Genomic DNA, 15,719 nt, shown 5'->3' with positions numbered 1-15,719 from the left:
ATCTCACCAAATGTGTGTTGATATCTCACCATTTGTGTGTTGATATCTCACCAAATGTGTGTGTTGATATCTCACCAAATGTGTGTTGATATCTCACCAAATGTGTGTTGATATCTCACCAGGTGTGTGTTGATATCTCACCAGGTGTGTGCTAGTTTCTCACTAGGTCTGTGCTGATATCTCACCAAAGGTGTGTTGGGTATCTCACCAGGTGTGTGTTGATACCTTACTAGGTGTGTGTTGATATCTCACCAGGTGTGTGTTGATATCTCACCAGGTGTGTGTTGATATCTCACCAGGTGTGTGTTGATATCTCACCAAATGTGTGTTGGGTATCTCACCAGATGTGTGCTAATTTCTCACTAGGTGTGTGCTGATATCACACAAAATGTGTGCTGATATCACACCAAATGTGTGTTGATATCTCACCAAATGTGTGTTGATATCTCACCAAATGTGTGTTGATATCTCACCAAATGTGTGTTGATATCTCACCAAGTGTGTGTTGATATCTCACCAAGTGTGTGTTGATATCTCACCAGGTTTGTGTGGGAGATCGCAACAGGTGTATGTGGGATATCTCACCAAGTGTGTGTGGGACGTCTCACCAGGTGTGTGTTGATATCTCACCAGGTGTGTGTATTGGATATCTCAACAGGTGTGTGTGTGTTGATATCTTACCAGGTGTGTGGGATATCTCACCAGGTGTGTGTGGGATATCTCACCAAGTGTGTGTTGATATCTCACCAGGTGTGTGTTGATATCTCACTAAATGTGTGTTGATATCTCACCAAATGTGTGTTGATATCTCACCAAATGTGTGTTGATATCTCACCAAATGTGTGTTGGTATCTCACCAAATATGTGTTGGGTATCTCACCAAATGTGTGTTGATATCTCACCAGGTGTGCTAATTTCTCACTAGGTGTGTGCTGATATCTCACCAAATGTGTGTTGGATAGCTCAGCAGCTGTGTGTTGATATCTCACCAAGTGTGTGTTGGATGTCTTACCAAAAGTGTGTTGATCACCAGGTGTGTTGGATAGCTCACCGAATGTGTGTTGATATCTCACCAGGTGTGTGAGATATCTCACCGAGTGTGTGTTGATATCTCACCAGGTGTGTGTGGATATCTTACCAGCTGTTTGTTGATATCTCAACAGGTGTGTGTGTGTGTGTGTTAATATCTCACGAAATGTGTGTTGGGTATCTCACCAGGTGTGTGTTGATATCTCACTTGGTGTGTGTTGATATCTCAGCAGATGTGTGTTGATATCTCAGCACGTGTGTGTTGGATATCTCAGCAGTTCTGTTGATATCTCACCAGGTGTGTGTTGATATCTCACCAGCTGTGTGTTGGTATCTCATTAGGTGTGTGTTGGGTATCTCACCAGGTGCGTGTTGGTATCTCAACAGGTGTGTGTATTGGCTATCTCACCAGGTGTGTGCTGATAGCTCACCAGGTGTGTGTGGGATATCTCATCAAATGTGTGTTGATATCTCACCAGGTGTGTGTGTTGAATATTTCATCAAATGTGTGTTGGTATCTCGACAGGTGTGTGTGCTGATATCTCACCAGGTGTGTGTTGGATATCTCACCAAATGTTTTATCTCACCAGATGTGTGTTGATATCTCACCAAATGTGTGTTGATATCTCACCAGGTGTGTGTTGATATCTCACCAAATGTGTGTTGATATCTCACCATTTGTGTGTTGATATCTCACCAAATGTGTGTGTTGATATCTCACCAAATGTGTGTTGATATCTCACCAGGTGTGTGTTGATATCTCACCAAATGTGTGTTGATATCTCACCAAATGTGTGTTGATATCTCACCAAATGTGTGTTGATATCTCACCAAATGTGTGTTGATATCTCACCAAGTGTGTTGATATCTCACCAGGTGTGTTGATATCTCACCAAATGTTTTATCTCACCAGATGTGTGTTGATATCTCATCAAATGTGTGTTGATATCTCACCAGGTGTGTGTTGATATCTCACCAGATGTGTGTTGATATCTCACCAGATGTGTGTTGATATCTCACCAAATGTGTGTTGATATCTCACCAAGTGTGTTGATATCTCACCAAATGTTTTATCTCACCAGATGTGTGTTGATATCTCACCAAATGTGTGTTGATATCTCACCAAATGTGTGTTGATATCTCACCAGGTGTGTGTTGATATCTCACCAGGTGTGTGTTGATATCTCACCATGTGTGTGTTGATATCTCACCAAATGTGTGTTGATATCTCACCAGGTGTGTGTTGATATCTCACCAGGTGTGTGTTGATATCCCACCATATGTGTGTTGATATCTCACCATATATGTGTTGATATCTCACCATGTGTGTGTTGATATCTCACCTGATGTGTGTTGATATCTCACCAGGTGTGTGTTGATATCCCACCATATGTGTGTTGATATCTCACCATATATGTGTTGATATCTCACCATGTGTGTGTTGATATCTCACCAGTGTGTTGATATCTCATCAGATGTGTGTTGATATCTCATCAAATGTGTGTTGATATCTCACCAGGTGTGTGTTGGGTATCTCACCAAATGTGTGTTGATATCTCACCAAATGTGTGTTGATATCTCACCATATGTGTGTTGATATCTCACCATATGTGTGTTGATATCTCACCATATGTGTGTTGATATCTCACCAAATGTGTGTTGATATCTCACCATATGTGTGTTGATATCTCACCAAATGTGTGTTGATATCTCACCAGGTGTGTGTTGATATCTCATCAGATGTGTGTTGATATCTCACCATATATGTGTTGATATCTCACCATGTGTGTGTTGATATCTCACCAGTGTGTTGATATCTCATCAGATGTGTGTTGATATCTCAGCATCTGTGTGTTGGATATCTCAGCAGCTATGTGTTGATATCTCACCAGTTGTGTGTTAATATCTCACCAGGTGTGTGTTGATATCTCACCATATGTGTGTTGATATCTCACCAAATGTGTGTTGATATCTCACCAGGTGTGTGTTGATATCTCACCATATGTGTGTTGATATCTCACCATATGTGTGTTGATATCTCACCAAATGTGTGTTGATATCTCACCAGGTGTGTGTTGATATCTCACCAGGTGTGTGTTGATATTTCACCAAGTGTGTGTTGATATCTCACCAGGTGTGTGTTGATATCTCACCAAATGTGTGTCGATATCTCACCAGGTGTGTGTTGATATCTCACCATATGTGTGTTGATATTTCACCAAGTGTGTGTCGATATCTCACCAGGTGTGTGTTGATATCTCACCAGGTGTGTGTTGATATCTCACCAAATGTGTGTTGATATCTCACCAGGTGTGTGTTGATATCTCACCTGATGTGTGTTGATATCTCACCAGGTGTGTGTTGATATCCCACCATATGTGTGTTGATATCTCACCATGTGTGTGTTGATATCTCACCATGTGTGTGTTGATATCTCACCAGTGTGTTGATATCTCATCAGATGTGTGTTGATATCTCATCAAATGTGTGTTGATATCTCACCAAATGTGTGTTGATATCTCACCAAATGTTTTATCTCACCAGATGTGTGTTGATATCTCACCAAATGTGTGTTGATATCTCACCAAATGTGTGTTGATATCTCACCATATGTGTGTTGATATCTCACCATATGTGTGTTGATATCTCACCATATGTGTGTTGATATCTCACCATATGTGTGTTGATATCTCACCAAATGTGTGTTGATATCTCACCAGGTGTGTGTTGATATCTCACCAGGTGTGTGTTGATATCTCACCATATGTGTGTTGATATTTCACCAAGTGTGTGTTGATATCTCACCAGGTGTGTGTTGATATCTCACCAAATGTGTGTTGATATCTCACCAGGTGTGTGTTGATATCTCACCAAATGTGTGTTGATATCTCACCAGGTGTGTGTTGATATCTCACCAGGTGTGTGTTATCTCACCATATGTGTGTTGATATTTCACCAAGTGTGTGTTGATATCTCACCAGGTGTGTGTTGATATCTCACCAGGTGTGTGTTGATATCTCACCAGGTGTGTGTTGAAAGGTTAAAAGTTTTAGTCATCCTTAATCTCTTTTATTCACATGGAGTTCTGCTGTGTGAAGCTCGGCCAATCAGAGGCCACGATACTGAACAGGTTGGTGTAATCACCAACATTAAAAGCCCACTGAAATGAGATGGATTCTGTTTTTCAACAGCTGCTCCTTTTCTCACTTCCTGTGTGACCAATGTCCCAATACTTATGTCCACACCGTTGAATAGGAAAGGGGAATACATTCCTTGTTGCCTAGCAACCCAGCCGGGGTAACATCTGTGACCGTGTTCTCTTGCCCGCCAGGCGCATGATGGCGTACGACCGCCGGCTGGAGCCGCGCGTGGGCGAGCGTGTGCCATACGTGGTGGTAAGCGGGCCGCCCGCCACACCCCTCATCCAGCTGGTGCGCCGGCCCCTGGACGCCCTGCAGGACCCCGGTCTGCGCCTCAACGCCACGTATTACATCACCAAGCAGATCCTGCCCCCCCTGGCACGCGTCTTCCAGCTCATCGGTGTGGACGTCTTCAGCTGGTACCGGGACTTACCCAGGGTGAGGACACACTTGTACACTTAATGGTACCGGGACTTACCCAGGGTGAGGACACACTTGTACACTTAATGGTACCGGGACTTACCCAGGGTGAGGACACACTTGTACACTTAATGGTACCGGGACTTACCCAGGGTGAGGACACACTTGTACACTTAATGGTACCGGGACTTACCCAGGGTGAGGACACACTTGTACACTTAATGGTACCGGGACTTACCCAGGGTGAGGACACACTTGTACACTTAATGGTACCGGGACTTACCCAGGGTGAGGACACACTTGTACACTTAATGGTACCGGGACTTACCCAGGGTGAGGACACACTTGTACACTTAATGGTACCGGGACTTACCCAGGGTGAGGACACACGTGTACACTTAATGGTACCGGGACTTACCAAGGGTGAGGACACACTTGTACACTTAATGGTACCGGGACTTACCCAGGGTGAGGACACACTTGTACACTTAATGGTACCGGGACTTACCCAGGGTGAGGACACACTTGTACACTTAATGGTACCGGGACTTACCCAGGGTGAGGACACACTTGTACACTTAATGGTACCGGGACCTGCCCAGGGTGAGGACACACTTGTACACTTAATGGTACCGGGACTTACCCAGGGTGAGGACACACTTGTACACTTAATGGTACCGGGACTTACCCAGGGTGAGGACACACTTGTACACTTAATGGTACCGGGACTTACCCAGGGTGAGGACACACTTGTACACTTAATGGTACCGGGACTTACCCAGGGTGAGGACACACTTGCATACTTAATGGTACCGGGACTTACGCAGGGTGAGGACACACTTGCACACTTAATGGTACCGGGACTTACCAAGGGTGAGGACACACTTGTACACTTAATGGTACCGGGACTTACCCAGGGTGAGGACACACTTGCACACTTAATGGTACCGGGACTTACCCAGGGTGAGGACACACTTGCACACTTAATGGTACCGGGACTTACCCAGGGTGAGGACACACTTGTACACTTAATGGTACCGGGACTTACCCAGGGTGAGGACACACTTGCACACTTAATGGTACCGGGACTTACCCAGGGTGAGGACACACTTGTACACTTAATGGTACCGGGACTTACCCAGGGTGAGGACACACTTGTACACTTAATGGTACCGGGACTTACCCAGGGTGAGGACACACTTGTACACTTAATGGTACCGGGACCTGCCCAGGGTGAGGACACTCTTGTACACTTAATGGTACCGGGACTTACCCAGGGTGAGGACACACTTGTACACTTAATGGTACCGGACTTACCAAGGGTGAGGACACACTTGTACACTTAATGGTACCGGGACTTACCCAGGGTGAGGACACACTTGTACACTTAATGGTACCGGGACTTACCAAGGGTGAGGACACACTTGCACACTTAATGGTACCGGGACTTACCCAGGGTGAGGACACACTTGTACACTTAATGGTACCGGGACTTACCAAGGGTGAGGACACACTTGTACACTTAATGGTACCGGGACTTACCCAGGGTGAGGACACACTTGTACACTTAATGGTACCGGGACCTGCCCAGGGTGAGGACACACTTGTACACTTAATGGTACCGGGACCTGCCCAGGGTGAGGACACACTTGCACACTTAATGGTACCGGGACTTACCCAGGGTGAGGACACACTTGTACACTTAATGGTACCGGGACTTACCAAGGGTGAGGACACACTTGTACACTTAATGGTACCGGGACTTACCCAGGGTGAGGACACACTTGTACACTTAATGGTACCGGGACCTGCCCAGGGTGAGGACACACTTGTACACTTAATGGTACCGGGACCTGCCCAGGGTGAGGACACACTTGTACACTTAATGGTACCGGGACCTGCCCGGGGTGAGGACACACTTGCACACTTAATGGTACCGGGACTTACCCAGGGTGAGGACACACTTGTACACTTAATGGTACCGGAACTTACCAAGGGTGAGGACACACTTGTACACTTAATGGTACCGGGACTTGCCCAGGGTGAGGACACACTTGCACACTTAATGGTACCGGGACTTACCCAGGGTGAGGACACACTTGCACACTTAATGGTACCGGAACTTACCAAGGGTGAGGACACACTTGCACACTTAATGGTACCGGGACTTACCCAGGGTGAGGACACACTTGTACACTTAATGGTACCGGGACTTACCCAGGGTGAGGACACACTTGTACACTTAATGGTACCAGGACTTACCCAGGGTGAGGACACACTTGTACACTTAATGGTACCGGGACCTGCCCAGGGTGAGGACACACTTGCACACTTAATGGTACCGGGACTTACCAAGGGTGAGGACACACAAGAACACATGCATTGGGGGGGCAGAGTCCTCCAAATGTGGTACTTGGCTCCATCTAGTGGCAGGCCACAGAAGCACATGGTTAAAGTGCAGGTTTATTTTCTAAATAAGTGTTAAATAAAATCTCGGCCTTGTTTTTAATGAATACTTAGGCCGCTGATGTAAATGGTGAGGTGTTGTCAAGAGGTGAGCAACAGCACCCTCTGCTGGAGATACAAGCACACTACACTTCAGTCTTATATATTATTATTATTTTAAAGAGAGATATATTGGCATAAAAAGAGGCAGTTTGTTTTTAAAAGAGCATATTTGGGGATAAAATAATTTTTTTTTAAAAAGGTATATTTAAAAAAGAGGCATATTTGGGGGAATAGGGACTTAAAAAATATTTAAAAAAGAGGCATATTTGTGGAAAAAAGAGGTATATTTAAAAAAAGAGACATATTTACTTTTAAAAAGAGACATATTGGGGTCAAATGAGGCATTGTTCTTTTTTTAAAGGCATATTCAGGGGAAAAATGAGGATTTTAAAAATGTATATTTGTAAAAAGAGGCATATTTGGGGGGAAAAAAGAGGCTTTTTAATTTTTTTTAAAAGAGGCATATTTATAAAAAAAAAAGTAAAAAGAGGCATCTTTTTTTTCTTAAGTTTAACAAGTATATTTAATATTTTTACATTAGACTGTTTGAACAGTAACACTGTGTTTGAATATTTATTAAAGTGATTCTTTGCACCACCAGTTTGGCTCTAGATCAACTTAAGATCCATCTTGTCAATTATACATTTTTAAATTGGTTTTACGCCTTTTTTTTGTGGTGAAAATTGTATTTTATGGCAAAAATGCTGAATATGCCAAAAATATTTTAAAGTCGTGAATATGTCAATCATCCACCACCTTGATTTTGATGCATTATTATTTTCAAGAGAACAAAAAGAAAAAAGTCATTTCTTTACGTTTTCCTAAAGAGTAATCCTGCTATGTGAAGACTCTGGTCTTACATGTCCTGGTCTCCCCCTCAGATCCAGAAGGCGTCCTGTCCCTCGGTCTACGGTGGCGAGGAGGGGCGCAGGAAGGGCACCATCTCCCAGTACTTCACCAGCCTGCACTGCCCCGCCTGCGACCGCCTCACCCCGCTGGGCGTGTGCGCCCCCTGCCGCTCGCAGCCCCAGCGCGTGGCCGTGGTCCTCCAGCAGGACCTGAGGCGCTGGGAGCAGGAGCAGGACCAGCTGCTGAAGGTCAGAGGTCAGACTCTAGCCAGGGTCTTAGAAGGCGGTCAGTGACCCCGGCGTGTCTTGCAGGTGTGCCGGAGCTGCAGCGGCTGCAGCGAGCGCCACGTGCCCTGCGTCTCCCTGGACTGTCCGGTCCTCTACAAGCTGACCAGGACCAGCCGGCAGCTGGCCAAGGCGCCCTACCTGCGACAGCTGCTGGAGCAGTTCTGACTGGCCCCAAGTTGAAGACCCTCCCACAAACATCACGGGAGTCTTTGCTGTAAATAAGGTTTTCTAAAGAGGTTCGCCATCCTAGCTGCCATTTTTTTAAAACAGGGACTGTTGCAATACTTTTGTTGTTTTTTTGTCATCATTTTTTTGTGCATTTGAGTCTTGTGCAGGTTTCAAATCCACCTTGCTGTCACCAGGAATGTAAAAACCATGAATATTGTCTTTTAATGGATGTTGCTGTGGGGTGAAGTTCCAGATTGATATAATAAAAAGTGTTCCATCAGACCAAAGCTGCCATCCATCCATCTTCTTCCGCTTATCCCAGGTGGGGTCGCGGGGGCAGCAGCCTAAGCAGGGAAGCCCAGACTTCCCTCTCCCCAGCCACTTCGTCCAGCTCCTCCCGGGGGATCCCGAGGCGTTCCCAGGCCACTCGGGAGACATAATCTTCCCTGTGGCCTGAAACACCTGACCAGATGCCCGAACCCCCTCGATTGGCTCCTCTCCATGTGGAGGAGCAGCGGCTTTACTTTGAGTTCCTCCCGGATGGCAGAGCTTCTCACCCTAAGGGAGAGACCTTTTCGGAAACTCATTTGGGCCGCTTGTACCCGTGATCTTGTCCTTTCGATCATGACCCAAAGCTCATGACCATAAGTGAGGATGGGAACGTAGATCGACCGGTAAATTGAGAGCTTTGCCTTCCGGCTCAGCTCCTTCTTCACCACAACGGATCGATACAGCGTCCGCATTACTGAAGACGCCGCACCGATCTCACCATCCACTCTTCCCTCACTCGTGAACAAGACTCCCAGGTACTTGAACTCCTCCCACTTGGGGCAGGGTCTCCTCCCCAACCCGGAGATGGCAGTCCACCCTTTTCCGGGAGAGAACCACGGACTCGGACTTGGAGGTGCTGAGTCTCATTCCGGTCGCTTCACACTCGGCTGAGAACCGATCCAGTGAGAGCTGAAGATCCCGGCCAGATGAAGCCATCAGGACCACATCATCTGCAAAAAGCAGAGACCTAATCCTGCGGTTACCAAACCGGAACGCCTTGACTGTGCCTAGAAATTCTGTCCATAAAAGTTATGAACAGAATGGGTGACAAAGGACAGCCTTGGCGGAGTCCAACCCTCACTGGAAACGTGTCCGACTTACTGCCGGCAATGCGGACCAAGCTCTGGCACTGATCCTACAGGGACCGGACCACAATCCGACAGTCCCATACCCCATACTCTCTGAGCACTTCCCACAGGACTTCCCGAGGGACACGGTCCAATGCCTTCTCCAAGTCCACAAAGCACATGTAGACTGGTTGGGCAAACTCCCATGCACCCTCAAGAACCCTGCCGAGAGTATAGAGCTGGTCCACAGTTCCACCACCAGGACGAAAACCACACTGTTCCTCCGGAATCCGAGGTTGGACTATCCGGTGTAGTCTCCTCTCCAGTACACCTGAATAAACCTTACCGGGAAGGCTGAGGAGTGTGAACCCACGATACTTGGAACACACACTCCGGTCCCCCTTCTTAAAGAGAGGGACCAGTATCCCGGTCTACCAATCCAGAGGTACCGCCCCCGATGTCCACGCGATGCTGCAGAGGCTTTTTATTTATTTTTTTGTCATGAAAAAGGGAGGTCTTTTGGGTTGCTGCACTAATTGTAAGTGTATCTTGTACTTTTTATGTTCCATCCATCCATCCATTTTCTACCGCTTATTCCCTTTTGGGGTCGCGGGGGGCGCTGGCGCCTATCTCAGTTGTTCAATTAAAACCAATCGAGTGGTTGGGGACCACTGATCTAGACCACAAGGAAGACTTTTAAATGTAGACAGAAATCGCAATATGACTCCTTTAATGTGCCTTTTGTATGAAAATATCACCGACAGCGCGCCTTAGGGTCCATAAAATAGGGTCAATCCCGACAAGGCAAGCTCTAAAATAGCTTTTGTGGATTTGGCCATCTGGATTTCCGACTTCGGAACTGGAACTCTCACAACTCGGCTGCGGCGCCATTCTCGGCTCCGACTTCCGAGGTAAAGGGAAGGTGTCATGGCACGTCGCCGTACTTCTCAGCGGGCGGGAAGGCACTTTTGCACTCCAAGGTCTAAACGGAAGTACGTGAATTGAGACAAGACTGTGATGCGGGTTTTCACTTCTTGTGCGAGCCAAACAAAGTGTGGCCCTTTCAGGCATGGAGGAGTAGAAGCGGACTTTTTAGTCTCTCTTCGCTCTGTCAGGAACCAGCAGCAGCTTGGGTGAGTCACCTCGGTCCGTGGACGCGCTCTCAGTCGGCTGGGGGCTGGCCCCGCCTCCATCCTGATCCAGGGGCGAACTTGCGGCATCGTCCATTTCAATGACTTCAAAGTTTGCGTGGTTCCAGTGATCCGGATCGTCCTCCTCTTCCTCCTCGTCCATTGCTCCCGAGTCCAGCAGCGCCTGACGGTATTCGCCGTCGTCCGTGTCCGGTGGCTCCCTCCGGTGGCCCTTCCTGATCTGGTCCGGGGACACCGAGGCCAGTTTGTACATGACGGGGAATAGGATGGCGGTGGAGGTGGCTGTGATTAGCGACAGGTACATCAGCACGGGGTGGTCGTGAAATTTCCCAGACAGGAAGCCGGCGAGGGCGGGCAGCACCATCTCGCCGAGGGCGGCGCCCACCACAAAGGTAGCCGCTGTGCGGCCTGTGACCGTGGTGTACTGCTCAAACCAGGCAAAGCCACTGGGGAAGGTGGAGGACATGGACGCCCCGTACAGAGTGGTGCACACCCACAGGGCCACCTTGTCCTGGTTGAAGAGGCAGAGGAAGAGCGAGGACAAGGTGGTGCCCACCAAGCTGAGCAGGATCATGGTGCCCGGGTACATGCACGACGCAAAGAAGATGGAAACCCCCCGGCAGACCGCAAACGCCGCCCAGAATACAGAATTCAGCCCAGCTGCTTGGGACTGATCCATGTGAGCGTAGTCCTTGGCGTAGGTGAAGATGAAGGAACCGTAGGCTACCTCCGCGCCCACATAGGCAAAGAAGAAGAAGAACAGCAGGGCGGTAAGAGCCTGGTGATGTTTGGCCACCAGGGGCTTGGTTGACGGCGTGGAGGCTTTGCTGGCCGAGGTGTTGCTGCGGACGGAGAGCAGGAAGAAGGGGAAGGAGGTGAGGAAGACAAAGAGGCCGATGACGATGTACGCCCACATGGACTTCAGACTCCTGCTGTGGACCAGCTGGATGATGGTGTGGTCGTCGTTGACCACGGGTGCGGTGGTGATGGAGTAGCTGGCGTTGGTCGGCGTGCTGCCGGCGTGGTGGCCGAACAGCAGCTTGGCTATGATGGGGGACACGAAGGCCCCGGCTGCGAAGCTGAAGTGCAGAGCCTGCAGGTGAGGTCCGGCCTGCTCGCCCCAGGTGTTCAGGATGAGGACGTTCCCACCTGTGAGGCGGCAGAAGACACGGTTACTAGGGGTGTAACGGTACACCTCCACAACGTAACACAAGGGTTATACTCTATCTTCACGTGAGCACCATAAAGTACATCAAGACCATTTGCCACCTTCACTGTAGCGTCATCTCATCGACGCTGGCAATGGCTTCAGGGCGTTGGAGTTTGTCTCATAAGGACAACTTGAACACAACCCCCACAGAAAGAAGTCCAGGGTCACTGGGCCCTGCTTTCTAATCCACCCATCTAGAAACGTTACATTTACAAGGTGTGGCACTTCTGTGGTGCTTTTGTACGGACTTCTGGATCCGCCTGCCGGGAGTCTTTTGGCTGCTGCGTCTCTGCCACACCAGAGTCCGTTTGGAGAGACTGGAGGAGATGCGGCTGAAGAGACAGGACTGCTGAGCGCCGGGGACGGACGAGCTTCACGGTGTCTTGGCTGAATGAGCAGGTATTGGACACCTCGGTCTACTTGGACGCATCCTTGTGCATCTTACTTGCCAACCTTGAGACCTCCGATTTAGGGAGGTGGGGGGCGTGGTCGGGGGTGGGGCGGAGGCGTGGTTTGGGGGCGGGGGTTGTGGTGAAGAGGGGAGGGGTGTATATTTACAGCCAATTCACCAACTCGAGTATTTCATACAACTGTTATATAATATAACTGTTTCAAGATTGAGGGAACCCCTCATGAAACAGTTCTGTAAAGATGAAGTAGTCTTGTGGTTTTTCCCACACATACATATTGTGCTCCACCACGGTATCGAGCACTATTCTCTGGATAATCCAAATAGGGACGGCGTGGCGCAGTGGGGAAGAGTGGCTGTGCGCAACCCGAGGTTCCCTGGTTCAATCCCCACCTAGTACCAACCTCGTCACGTCCGTTGTGTCCTGAGCAAGACACTTCACCCTTGCTCCTGATGGGTGCTGGTTAGCGCCTTGCATGGCAGCTCCCTCCATCAGTGTGTGAATGTGTGTGTGAATGGGTAAATGTGGAAGTAGTGTCAAAGTGCTTTGAGTACCTTGAAGGTAAAAAAGCGCTATACAAGTACAACCCATTTATCATTTGTTTATGTAAGACATATATTTATATATATATATAATATATATATTTATTTTATTATATATATAAATAAAAGAAATAGTTGAATTTCAGACAGCGCCTATCAGATACACAGTAATAAAAACACAGTTGTTCTAACTGTACTGTGCTTGCTGGTTACTAAAAAAAAAAAAAACAACAACACTTACCTTTCACTATTTGAGTTAATATCACATTCTGAGTTTCCAGAAGATGCCGCCAGTATGTGCTTTGCCCTGCCGTCTCTCGCTGTCAGCTCTGTTCGTTTTTGTGTTGTTTGCGTCTATTTTCGTCTCTGTCAGCTCACTGCTTGTGTATGACCGCCAAACACTGTTGGATCTTTGCCCCTCTCCCACTGATATGATCAACTTCGACGTTGGTTTTTCGACGTCCCAGTCAGCTTTTTCACCTGGCCGGATTCCTGCCTCGTGGCTCCTCTCCCCCGCCACCTGCGGGCTGTGTGTCGGGGCCCCACCTGGATTAGCTGCGCCCTTGGATGTGCCGGCCCCTGCCAGGTTCGGTCTTGTGAACGCAAGATCTTTGACAAACAAAATGTTTATCCTAAAGGATTTCTTCACTTCCTGTGGACTTGACTTCCTCTGTGTGACGGAAACATGGCTGTGAGTCCGCCCCTCTTAATGAACTTCTGCCTCCGGAGGGTTCCTACTTTAATTCTCCGCGGTCGTCCGGCCGAAAAGGAGGACTAGCAGTCATTTTTAAAAATGACTTTAAATGCCGTCAGATCTGCATGCAATCCCCCTTTTCAAGCTTCGAACTGTGCATGTTTGAGCTGGGGGGGGGCGTAGCCTCCAGTTGAATTTTGGGAGATTTTCGGGAGAAAATTTCTTCCGGGAGGTTTTCGGGAGAGACGCTGAATTACGGGAGTCTCCCGGAAAATCCGGAAGGGTTGGCAAGTATGTTGTTCATCCATGCGGACTAGACACCATTGGTGGGCGGCTGAGGGTGAAGTCTGCTCTCTTGGTTAGAGTTAAAGTACCCATGATTGTCACCCCCACACTAGGTGTGGCAAAATTATTCTCTGCATTTGACCCATAACCCTTGATCACCCCCTGGGAGGTGAGGGGGGCGGGTCCCATTTTTATAGTCTTTGGTATGACTCGGCTTCACAGTGTCTGGGCTGAATGAGCAGGTATCGGACACCTCGGTCTACCTGGACGCATCCTCGCTCATCCATACAAACTAGACACCGGCCGAGAGTTGGAGTCTGCTTTCTTGGTTGCTTTGTTGGGTCTGCTCCTGTCTCTGGCCATGCTCCCCCTCACCCCAACAGACGGTAACGTGGAACACCACAGAGGCCACCACAGTGTATAGTTTTTATTTTTAGTTTTGTTGCTGTATGTACAAACCCCGTTTCCATATGAGTTGGGAAATTGTGTTAGATGTAAATCTAAACAGAATACAATGATTTGCAAATCATTTTCCACCTATATTCAGTTGAATATGCTAGAAAGACAACATATTTGATGTTCAAACTGATAAAAAAAATTTGGGGGGCAAATAATCATAACTTAAAATTTCATGGCTGCAACACGTGCCAAAGTAGTTGGGAAAGGGCATGTTCATCACTGTGTTACATAATTTTTTCTTTTAACAACACTCAATAAATGTTTGGGAACTGAGGAAACTAATTGTTGAAGCTTTGAAAGTGGATTTCTTTCCCATTCTTGTTTTATGTAGAGCTTCAGTCCTTCAACAGTCCGGGGTCTCCCCTGTCGTATTTTACGCTTCATAATGTGCCACACATTTTCCATGGGAGACATGTCTGGACTGCAGGCGGGCGAGAAAAGTACCCGCACTCTTTTTTTTACGAAGCCACGCTGTTGTAACACGTGCTGAATGTGGCTTGGCGTTGTCTTGCTGAAATAAGCAGGGGCGTCCATGAAAAAGACGACGCTTAGATGGCAGCATATGTTGTTCCGAAACCTGTATGTACCTTTCAGCATTAATGGTGCCTTCACAGATGTGTAAGTTACCCATGCCTTGGCCACTAATGCACCCCCATACCATCACACATGTTGGCTTTTGAACTTTGCGTCGATAACAGTCTGGATGGTTCGCTTCCCCTTTGGTCCGGATGACACGATGTCGAATATTTCCAAAAACAATTTGAAATGTGGACTCGTCAGACCACAGAACACTTTTCCACTTTGCATCAGTCCATCTTAGATGATCTCGGGCCCACAAAACCCGGCGGCGTTTCTGGATGTTGTTGATAAATAGCTTTGGCTTTGCATAGTAGACCTTTAACTTGCACTTACAGATGTCACGACCAACTGTAGTTACTGACAGTGGCTTTTTAAAGTGTTCCCCAGCCCATGTGGTGATATCCTTTCGAGATTGATGTCGGTTTTTGATATGGTTCGTCTGAGGGATCGAAGGTCACGGTCATTCAATGTTGGATTCCAGCCTTGCCGTTTACGTGGAGTGATTTCTCCAGATTCTCTGAACCTTTTGATGATATTATATACCGTGGATGTTGAAATCCCCTAATTTCTAGCAATTGCACTTTGAGAAATGTTGTCCTTAAACTGTTTGACTATTTGCTCACGCAGTCGTGGACAAAGGGGTGTACGTCGCCCCATCCTTTCTTGTGAAAGACTGAGCATTTTTTGGGAAGCTGTTTTTATACCCAATCATGGCACCCACCTGTTCCCAATTAGCCTGCACACCTGTTGGATGTTCCAAAAAAGTGTTTGATGAGTATTCCTCAACTTTATCAGTATCTATAGCCACCTTTCCCAACTTCTTGGTCACGTGTTGCTGGCATCAAATTCTAAAGTTAATGTTTAATGGAA

The 15,719-nt window shown here is 47.6% G+C and overlaps 2 protein-coding genes across 4 annotated transcripts in view; one reads left to right on the top strand and one right to left on the bottom strand.

Annotated features, from left to right (window-relative positions):
• rev3l (REV3 like, DNA directed polymerase zeta catalytic subunit) overlaps nucleotides 1-8,688 on the top strand; it is a 95,852-nt gene extending 87,164 nt beyond the window's left edge. For all 3 annotated transcript variants that reach the window (XM_061894100.1, XM_061894099.1, XM_061894098.1), the window contains 3 exons: nucleotides 4,361-4,607; nucleotides 7,979-8,194; nucleotides 8,258-8,688. In XM_061894100.1, the coding sequence (XP_061750084.1) occupies nucleotides 4,361-4,607; nucleotides 7,979-8,194; nucleotides 8,258-8,398 (604 nt within the window). In that variant the 3' untranslated portion in view covers nucleotides 8,399-8,688. The remainder of the gene's footprint in view (nucleotides 1-4,360; nucleotides 4,608-7,978; nucleotides 8,195-8,257) is intronic.
• Nucleotides 8,689-10,232: 1,544 nt separating this feature from the next.
• Nucleotides 10,233-15,719, bottom strand: part of mfsd4b (major facilitator superfamily domain containing 4B) — a 38,439-nt gene continuing 32,952 nt past the window's right edge. The window contains exon 4 of the mRNA XM_061894103.1: nucleotides 10,233-11,819. Within this exon, the coding sequence (XP_061750087.1) occupies nucleotides 10,612-11,819 (1,208 nt within the window). The 3' untranslated portion in view covers nucleotides 10,233-10,611. The remainder of the gene's footprint in view (nucleotides 11,820-15,719) is intronic.

This window comes from Nerophis ophidion, linkage group LG03 (genome assembly GCF_033978795.1).
Source record: "Nerophis ophidion isolate RoL-2023_Sa linkage group LG03, RoL_Noph_v1.0, whole genome shotgun sequence".
NCBI lineage: Eukaryota > Metazoa > Chordata > Actinopteri > Syngnathiformes > Syngnathidae > Nerophis > Nerophis ophidion.
The sequence above is the reverse complement of the archived record's forward strand: the minus strand, read 5'-3'. Positions and strand labels throughout refer to the sequence as shown.